This window comes from Passer montanus, unplaced genomic scaffold (assembly GCF_014805655.1).
Source record: "Passer montanus isolate IOZ18808 unplaced genomic scaffold, ASM1480565v1 scaffold8, whole genome shotgun sequence".
Taxonomy (NCBI): Eukaryota; Metazoa; Chordata; class Aves; order Passeriformes; family Passeridae; genus Passer; species Passer montanus.
This window is the reverse complement of record NW_024373256.1, coordinates 13,853,622-13,863,201: the sequence shown is the minus strand read 5'-3', so window position 1 is coordinate 13,863,201 and position 9,580 is coordinate 13,853,622. Positions and strand designations below refer to the sequence as shown.

Below are 9,580 nucleotides of genomic sequence, written 5' to 3'. Positions count from 1 at the left end.
CTGGAGAAGGTGCTGGTGAGAATAAAGCAGCTGCAGGATGTAGAAGGTGCCCAATTGCCCATGGTCTCAGCAGGTTTGAGCTTTGAACAAGCTCAAAGGCCTGGGGGCTGCAACCCCACATCCCACTCGCCAGGAACACACTGGGGCATCTCTCAGGATGCTCTCACTAGCCCCTCTCTGGGGCTACCATAAACACCTCCCTGCCTTGCCCAGGTTCTGCAGCCACCCAGGTTCACCCAGGGGCTGGGCTTTGGCAGGGAGGTGCTGGGCCAGCTGCAGGAGCAGTGCAGGAGGCTGCAGGAAGCTGCAGTGCAGCTGTGGGGTCTCACCAGGGCAAGGACAGTCTCTGGGAACAGCTCAGGAGCCACTTGTGCCATGGCTGGTGCCTGAACCAGGCTGGGCACAGGATTGCCCAGACCTGGCACATCCCCACTCAAAAGCAGCTCAGTGTGCCAGGATTTTATTGCCATGCCATGCTGGTGGAGCTGGGGATAAACAATGGTGGGTGGCTCCGAGGAGGATGAGGGGAGGTCAGGGGATGGTGGAGCACCCAGATAAGAACAAGGTGCAGATGGAGCAGAGCTTGGGTGTTGCGAACAAGCATTGGCACTGGGGTGGTGGCAGGGCACGGGTCTGCAGGGGATGGCTGTCCCCCTGTACTGTTTCTGCTTCTCCCCCTTCAGCAATGAAGACCCCCCAGCTCTGCTCCTGGCACACCACAGGGATGTGCTGCATCCCCCAGTGCTCACACTCAGGCCTGTCCTGAGTGTCCCCTGCCACATGGGCACTGCTGCTGAGCACTCCCTGGGGAGCTGCTGAGGCTGTCATGCCCCACACACGGCTGTTTGTCCCTGTGCATTGCAGGTGCAGGTGACAAAGCCAGGCTCCTCTGGTGTCAAGCTCACAGGTGTCCAGGCTGGCCATAGGGCTGTGAAATGGCATGGGGGGCCTGGGAGGGGCACATGCACCAAGGCTGGGCTGCCTGGCCTTGGGGACTGGTGGAGTTGGGGTCACACTGCCCGGGCACCCACTCATTGCAGTGGGGTAACACCACAGGCCAGAGATGCTCCTTCTTCTGTTGCCTCCTCTGCAGTCCCTGAGCTCCTGGGGACACAAAGGACAGCCAGTCTGGCACTTTTGGGCTGTGCCACGTCCCCATCAGCTCTCTGACCACTCAGATCACGACGTCTGTGGTCTGGCACATGATCTTCCAGTCCTGTGGCTCCTGGTGGCCCTGGATGGTCATAGGCACGTTCCCCTCCTCACCAGCCAGGTCTCCCTGTGGCTTCACCTGTTTCTCAGGCAGTCGTCTCTCTTCAAGGCAGGGGACAAATCCCTTCTCTGTGTGCCCTGGGTGGCTCTGTGCTGCAGCCCCCCACCTCACAGACCATCCCCACTCCCAGCAAGACTCCACACTGGCCTGGATGTGCCCACCACAGCTCACTCCAGGGCTCACCAGCTTGACCCACTTCATCTCAGTGGGGCAGGACTAAGGGTGGCAGCTCCAGCACAACTCCATGCAGGGAAGCTCACAAGGGCCAGCCCCAGCTCCAGCCCCTGCTCCCAGGCCCTGCCCAGGCTGTCCAAGAGGCACCCCCGGTGAAACCATCCCTCCTACATTGTTTATTTTAGCAACACAAATAAGAGACTGAAATTAATTATTGACTGGGGAGTGCTGGGGCACAGCCTTGCTGGGAAAGGGTCTGGCAAGGACAGCAATCTCCAATGGACCTGGGGAACAGGGGATAGGAGCCAGGTCACAGCAAAACACTCAGGAGCCGTGGATGTCATAAGGGATCCTGAGGACTCAGCACAGCCCTGCCTGCTGGGGTCTCACACCACAGCTGATGCGGCAGAGCTGGGGTTGTGGGGCTGAGCCCTGGGTGCACCTGGCCAAAAGCAGCTGGCAGTCACTGCATGGCTGGAATGGGGTGTTTGGAGCAGCTGGAGATGCAGCCAGCCCTCCTGGGATGCACCGAGTCACAGGAGAGGGGATCCTGAAACGCTCCAGGCTCAGGGCAGTCCTGCCACTGCTGCAAACGAAGCAAAGACACGGGGTTCAAAGCAGAAGAGCGTGTATTGCAAGCGGCTGCGGCGCGTCCGCAGAGACTTCCAGCCGCCGGGAGAAAAGAACAGAGGGGTTAAAAACGATCCCAGTCTCTAGGGTTACACTGTGTCATGCAAAACAGCCCTGGGGCAAACCCCATCCTGGGAGGTTGGAGGGGAGGGTGTGCTGGCCCAGCCGGACCACCAGGGCTCACCCCTGCTCCCCATCCGGGGCTGGACGAGGGGCCAGACGCCTCCCCGAGGGCTGGTGTCCCCCAGCCCTGCTCACCAGCGAGGACGGTGTGTGTGGGGTGGAGGCTGTGGTGCTGCAGGAACAGCCCTTGCTCTCTCCACCCCTTACAAAAAACAAGCCTCCTGGGGTGTCTGCCCCCCACCCAGTTGATCGGGGCCAAGGGATGGAGGAAAACACTCAGGCACAACCCACTCTGCCTGGTGGGGTGGCCCAGGGGACCCTGAGGAAGGGACCTCCTCCATAAATGTCACTGGCATGCAAACTCCGGTGTCCCAAGAGAGGAGGGGGTGCTCCCTCCCCAAGAGTCTGGCAGCGTCAGGGTCCCAGGCAGAGGCCAGCACCGGTCCCACGCAGCCTCCCGCTGTCTCTGGGGAGCTCCATTCAGCTCGAGAACAAGTAAAAACTACTTCAAACCAAACCCATGCAAGGCAGCTATTTGCTCATGTGTCTCGGCGGCTGCCAGACGCCCTGGCAGCGGAGTTCCTCTCCTCTTTGGGGAGGGGGGGGAGAAAAAAAATATATATATTTATACGCAGGGGTCCCCGCCGCGTCCGCTCTCCGCCGCGGCCTCATCTCTCTGCCTCCATGGTCACGTTGGCCTTCTGTTCTGCGCTGGCCTGCTGGGAGACGGCGGCCGGCCAGCCCGCGGGCTGCGCCGGCGCGGCCGGAGTCCACATGCTCTGCTGCTGCCCGGGCGGCGAGGCCGTGGGCCAGGCGGGGTTGAAGGCCCCGTGCTGGGGCAGCGGCGGGGCCGGCGGCGGCGGGGAAGTCGCCATGGAGGCCACGGGGCTACTGCTGTTGAAGCTTTCGGAAGCCTTGAGGCGGGAGAACATGGTGAGGGCGTCGGGGAAGTTGGGCGGCGTGGCCGGCGTGTTGGCAGGAGTGCACATCTGTGGGAAGGAGACACGAGGTCAGAGGAGTCCCCACCTCCTGCCTCCCACCAGGTGTGGGACAAGACTTCTCTGCCCCACTGCTGTGGCAAATGAAGCCCCCAGACCAGCGCTCTGCTGACTGTGCTGCCCACGAGGAGCTCCATTTAAGGGTCTGAAGGCTCATGCTGTGGTAAGAGCTCCTGGCAGAGGACCCCCCATGCCCAGCCAAGTCAGGGACCCCCTCTGCTCCACAACCCAGCGGTGCCACCCTGGGCCTGCAGCTTTCTGGCTCTGTGGGCACCAGGCTCAGGCTCAGCTCCCATTCCCCAGGAGACTGGGCATGCTCCAGCCCTGCTGGGCACTTGCTTTGCGCGCTCCAAATCCCCAATTGTTCCAGAGAGTCAAACAAGGCCACAGCAGCCAGTAAATCCTTAAGACACATCTGCCCAAGCAGATTTATGGGCTGCTGGGGCATGGAAGCTAAGGGAGCGAGTCTGGGGACAGCTGGAAGAGAGCAGAGGCAGGCAGCACCCACGTGTGGGTGTTTACACACCTCCAGCCGCTCTGCACGCCGCACCAAAGCCACACTCTGGCAATTCTCTGGGAATTGCTCACTCCAGCAAGCGCACAAGGACCTGTGTGTGGCTGCTGCAGGATGGGAAGCATCACGTATCTGTGAGTGTGTTTGCATGGATCAGAGCTTCAGGCTCCTCCAGGCTCTCTCTGCCATGCTGGGCTGGTGTGGACCACTGGCTATGCCCAAAATGTCCTCCCTCAGACTATCCCTTTTGGAAGAGCAGCCCCAAGCTATCTGCAGGGCTCTGCTGTCCCACTGCATAGGGCAGGCTATGCCACCAGCTGCTCTCCAGGAAAACCTTCCTTGGCAGGCAGCTCTGGCACTGCCCAGCCAGACCTCCCTGCCTGCACTCCTGGAGCTGGGAAGCAGCGAGCTGGACATGAGCACCAGCCTGAAGCACCCGCCAGCTGGTGCTCTGCCCTGGGAGAGCGCTGGGGAGCTGGGAAAGCACTTACCATCTGATGGTGGTGGCTGTAGGGGATGTTTGTTTCTTGGAAAAAAGCACTGAGAGCAGTCTGAAAGGAAGGAAAAAAAAAAAAGGGGAAAGATGATGTTACTACCAGCATCCAATCTGGGCACCCACCTCAACCCTGCACACTACTGGACCCCAAAGATGATCCAAAACAGGCCCTGGGGGGCCTTGAGGGCACAGCTGCTCCCTGTCCCCAAGCTGGGACCCGCGCCTGCCATCTGCTCACACCAGGGCAGGTGGTCACCTTTTGTATTTGGGACCACCATCCTTGCCAGAAGCAGCTACTGCTGGGGCAGAACCCAGCAGGTGTTTCACAACTCACAACGACGCTCTGCAACCACCACGTGCTGGGAAACAAAGGAAACCAAATCCAACCCCAGCAGGAACCAGTTCAAGGCATGTCTTCAACAGGGCATGATCACAGTCCCCATATTCCCACCAGGAGATCCCCAGGGCAGGGGCTGCAGCAGGTGCCCACCCCATATGCCAGAACATTTCCAATTCAGTTGCAGACAGAGCATGATGGGGACTGACACGGTTTTGTAGCTTCCAGTTAAAACCAGTAATTGTCTGGTAAATATGTCACATGCCACAGGCATGTGAGAGGACAAGAAGGGCTGCAGGTAGGGAAGGCCAGGGGAAGAAGATGGTCAGGAGAACAGACACCCAGCCCAGGTCTGGGAGGAGCAGAGGCAGCAAAAGGTTTGGGGATACACAGCACTGAGCTGATGCAGGAATGGTGAAAAGTTCTTTTCTTAGAGGGTGGTGAGGCCCTGGCACAGGTTGCCCAGAGAATCTGTGGCTGCCCCATCCATGAAGTGTCCAAGGCCAGGTTAGATAAGGCTTGAGCAACCTGGGGTAGTGGAAGGTGTCTCTGCCCATGGCAGGGGAGTGACCTTCCTTCAAGGTCCCTTCCAATGCAAAACATTCTGTGATTCCATGATGGTCACTCCTGTTCTGTGCCAGGCTTCAACTGAGTCAGAGCTAGAAATCGATGTTTTGATTCAGCTGTAGATGAGACTTGATGGAGAACTGATTTGGATTTAATTCTGGCTGAAGGAAAACCCCCTTCAGGCCTCTCCCCAGGGCCTTCAGGTCTCCACTCTGGGGTGTGAGGTCTGGGACTGTGGCTGGGTGGTGCTACTCTACTCGAGACTCCGCTCTCTTTCTGAGAGCCAGGGATTGGGGTTACCCAAGCTGCTGGGGGAAAAAAGGCAGAAAAGCCTGGGAGAAGCACAGAGAGATTGTACCAAACCCTGTCCAACTGCAGCAGCCACAGTCCTGCCACCACCCATGCTCCTCATCCCAGTGTCCACAGGCTCCTGTGTCATTCCTAAGGCCAGGATGACAGCAAGTCAGCTCAGCTCACTGATCCAATGGGAAAACTAATTTTTCCCCAAACATCCAGAATGGCAGACCCTGGGAAGGCAAAGAGGTTTATGGTTTCCTGACTAAATAGCAGAAAACTCTTGGTACGACCAGGTGGCAGCCAGAGCAATGTCTGCAAACAATGATCCAGACCTGGGTGGGGGAAGCAATTCCTGCTGCAGAGTCTGGCAGCTCCCAGACCACGGGGGGAGTGTGCAATAGCTGGGCTGGCAAGGCTCTGCCCTGCAACAGCTGCATTCAATAACACAGCACCTGAACTCTGCACCCAGCCACGCTGCAAGCTCAGAGCCCTCAGCTCCTGCAGGCAGGACCCACCAGCTCCCTGAGATGGCAATGCAGCAGCAATGGAACAGGGTCTGTGGCCCTGCAGAGAGCTCTGGGCAGGACAGCACACGGCCCTGAATCAAGGAAATGTCCGACACAGACACTTGTGTGGCAGTGACACCCCCTGCCACGCTACCCTTTGTCCTGGGTGAGGTCCCACGTCAACAGCCAGAGGCCCTATCGCTGACAGATCATGATAAGAGAGGGGTGACACCAAATGGGAAACACGGGCAGAGGTGTGGGCACAGCCACATACCACAAGCTGATTAAATCTGCTCTGTGCTCCTGTTTTCCAAGTGGCCTCATATCTGGGACTGTGCCACTGGCAGACAGGGGCAGAGAAGGTCCCTGCTGTCCCCCTGAGCTGCCCAGCAATCCCTGCCAGCGCTGAAAGCTGTGCGTGGCAGAGGAAGCACTCTGCCACTGCAGGCCCCTCTGCCCAACACAGCATCTCTTCCCCTCCACCTGCCCCTTCCCAAGCACAGCAGGAACAGCTCCTGTGCCCAGCACAAGGGACCTGTGGAGCCCCAGCCTGGTGTGCGAGGGCCCCACGCTCCCTTGGTGCCACAGGGGCCAGGGACACACATGTAACCAAAGCTACTGATGCCACCTGGTCTCCAGACAGCGTCACAAGTGCCACCATGACTGGTGCAACAGCAAAGGCAATTAAGGCTCCTGTGCTGGAGCAGGAGCCCGAGCCCAGCTCAGCTCAGACCCTGGAGCCAAGGCCCCACTGCCCTGTGCCACCCTGGTGTGCAGGGGAGCAGGGCAGCCCCACGCCCTGGCCTGGCCACACTCAGCAGGTGACCAGGCCACTGTGCTCCCTCCCAGGATGCAAAACCAGGAGCTTCACAGGAGGGATCACACAGGGACTCTGCCAGGGTGCCAAGATGCACCTGTGGTGACTCAGGCAGGCAGAGGGTGGCTGGAGGTGTGAGCCCTGCCTGCATGGGACACCCAGCAGCAGGGGCAGCCCTGGGACACCCTGTCCTTGAAACACCAAGGAAGGGGCTTCATGAAATTTAGATACATAAGAGGAAATGAAATCCAGCCATGGACACAGCAAGCAAAGCCAGACACCTGCTCCTCCACTTGTTCCCCACACACAACCTCCCTACACTGAATAGAGGCTCTTAGCACCAGGAAAAGGAAGGAATGGGTGGGTTTTTTTAGAAGCAGTTTCTTCTTATCCTTCCCAAACAGCCCCAAGGGCAATGACCACATAAAGCCAAATAATATCTTCCTACAGATGAAGGAGCCTGATCGACTGCCCAGCCCCATGTGAGACTCAGCAAACTCTGAACTGTCTGCCTGGTAACCTGCTGGGCTCCAGCCACAGAGGAGCTGCTCTCCCTGGCTTCTCCCAAAAAGCCAGGCCCTGGAGGCCGAGTGCCAGCCTTCACCCAGAGACACTCCAAGTTGCTTTCTTGGGCCTGTAAACCTCCCCCTGGGATCAGCCATGGCACTGCTCCAGCTGCTGGAGGGCTGGGCTGGCAGTGCCATTCCAGCTGGCACCCACAGCAGCCATCCCTGCAGGCATGGAAGGGCCACAGAGCTGTGAGAGCTGCAAATTAAACTGGGCACAAGAGGAGAAAGCCTGCCCAGGGTCCCTAGGAAACAGGAGAGGAGTCACAGTGAGTGGGAGAGACAATCCACACCCTAGCCATGAACTGCCCTGTTCCCCAGGGATAGATGGGATGAAAAAAAAAAAAAAGGCTCTTTAATCAACCCTGAGTATGGGACAGACTCTGGTCAGCTCACACTACAGCCAAAGGTGACTGTATCCCAAATGTTTTCCTGACCTCTGACCCTGCTCACTGTCCTGGATCATGTTCCTTCCGCCCCGGAAAAACTCCGGGTCTACCAGGGCTGGAAACACACACAGAGCAAATCCACTCTGCAGCCCTCACTTCATCTTCCTACACACAATGGCCCCAGAGCAGCCAGCCTCAAAAGCAGCCCAAGCCCAGGGAAGTGGTCCCAAAACATCAGCACCCCAAAGCTGTCCGTGCTTCACAGCAGCCTCCCTCTCGCTCCTGCTGGTGACAAACACCCCGGGGCTGTCACAGGCAGCCAGTGGGACACTTGCCCACAAAGGAAAGGTCCTGGGCAGGGCAGAGGGATGCCAGGAGTGCCTTGGCAGGACAGAGGCGCAGAGCTGGGACAAGCCAGCTCCTGCTGTGTGTCACTGGGCCACTGAGCTAGCCTGGCTCCCTCCCCAGTGCAGAACAGCTCTCTCTCCCCGTGGTGGCCCCACAGGCAGGAGCAGAACCTCAGGTACAAGCAGGCTGATCGCGTTCACGCGTGCCCCTGGAGGAGCGCTCTGGCTCCAAGGAGATGGTTAATTTATGCTGCCTTCCCTCGTACTGAACTTGCCTGAACTCCCCCGATTTATGCTCAATGCAGATGCAGGCCAGCCAGCAAACCGGTGCTGCACTGGGGTAACAAAAGCCTCGGGAGCACCCCAGAAAAGAGGCTGGAGTGGTCGGGAGGCGATGCCTCCCCAGCGTGGCTCCCAGAGGAGCCGTGCCCAGCGGCCATTTTGCAAAGGGAATTATCTGACCGTTGCACCAAAAGTGAGTGGGAACATGGTAACGGCAGCGTTTGTTTACAGCCCAGCTTCCTCTGAGTCATGTGAGTGCCCAGCCGGCAGGAGACGGCTGTTTGTACTTGTGCAACTCGCCAAACGGTGGCAAAGTTCTGCGAAAAAGCCTTTTGAAAGACACGTTAAACTTCTGTCATCCCTCCCCGGCTCTTTTGCGACACGCACGGAGGTGGTGGAAGAGGATCCCGCCTGTCCCAGAGGGCCACAGTCAGGCTGTGTTGGTAAACAAACGCCGCAGCACGTTACACATGCAACACAGCCCACAGAGCCCTCGCCCGCGGGGCTCCCGGGCACCGGGCACGGCGCGGGCATCGCCGGCCCGCTCCTCCGCCACCCCGGCAAGCCCACCCGGCTTGCTCTGGGATGCTTCCTGGCCTGTGACAGAGCGTGTGGGAATGCTGTGCCAGCACGGCGATGGAGGGTCTCCGTGCCGGCTCCACCCGGCCGCTGCTCCGTTAGGGAACAAGCCCGGGACAGCCCGGGACAGCCCGGGCAGCAGAGGAGAGGGGCTCCAGCCACGGAGAGGAGCACACGGAGCCTCCTGCTCCCCAGCCTGACTCAGAGCTGCTCCCGCAGCACAGCACAGACATTTCAATTACCGAGGTGCCATTAGCGTCAAATCCATCAGCTCCAACCCAGGGAGCTGCAGGAGAGAAGGAAAAATCCTATTTAGAAAGCGATTTATTGGCGACGGCAACTGCAGTGCTCTCTGCTCCCCGCACAGGTCCGGGGGTCTCGGCAGGAGCTGAGCACCCCGAAAGGCACCGGGGAGCTCCCCCCGCCCCACGCGCGGCGTTAACCCCTGTCAATGTCACGGAGTATCGCGCCCGCGAGCCAGAGGAAAAGGCGTCTGGAGCCAGGAAAGCTCTGACCTACAAAGGCTCCTCTCCCACGGCTGCCCGAGCACTCCGACTCCCCGGGGCAGGGCCGTGGGAAAGGCTGCGCCGGGGTTTTCCAGCCCACGGCCACGCGCGAGGGCTGCGGCGGGGGCGGGGGCACAGCAGGCGGATTCGGCGGCCCCGGCCCGGCCGCGGTCCGGCGT

General features: G+C 59.6%; 1 protein-coding gene across 1 annotated transcript in view; it reads right to left on the bottom strand.

Moving 5' to 3' along the window:
* Nucleotides 1–1,641: 1,641 nt before the first annotated feature.
* The window catches only part of UBALD1 (UBA like domain containing 1), an 8,347-nt gene continuing 408 nt past the window's right edge, over nucleotides 1,642–9,580 (bottom strand). Inside the window, exons 2-3 of the mRNA XM_039732601.1 lie at nucleotides 4,204–4,263; nucleotides 1,642–3,189 (exon numbers count right to left, since the gene is read on the bottom strand). Of these exons, the coding sequence (XP_039588535.1) occupies nucleotides 2,869–3,189; nucleotides 4,204–4,263 (381 nt within the window). The 3' untranslated portion in view covers nucleotides 1,642–2,868. The remainder of the gene's footprint in view (nucleotides 3,190–4,203; nucleotides 4,264–9,580) is intronic.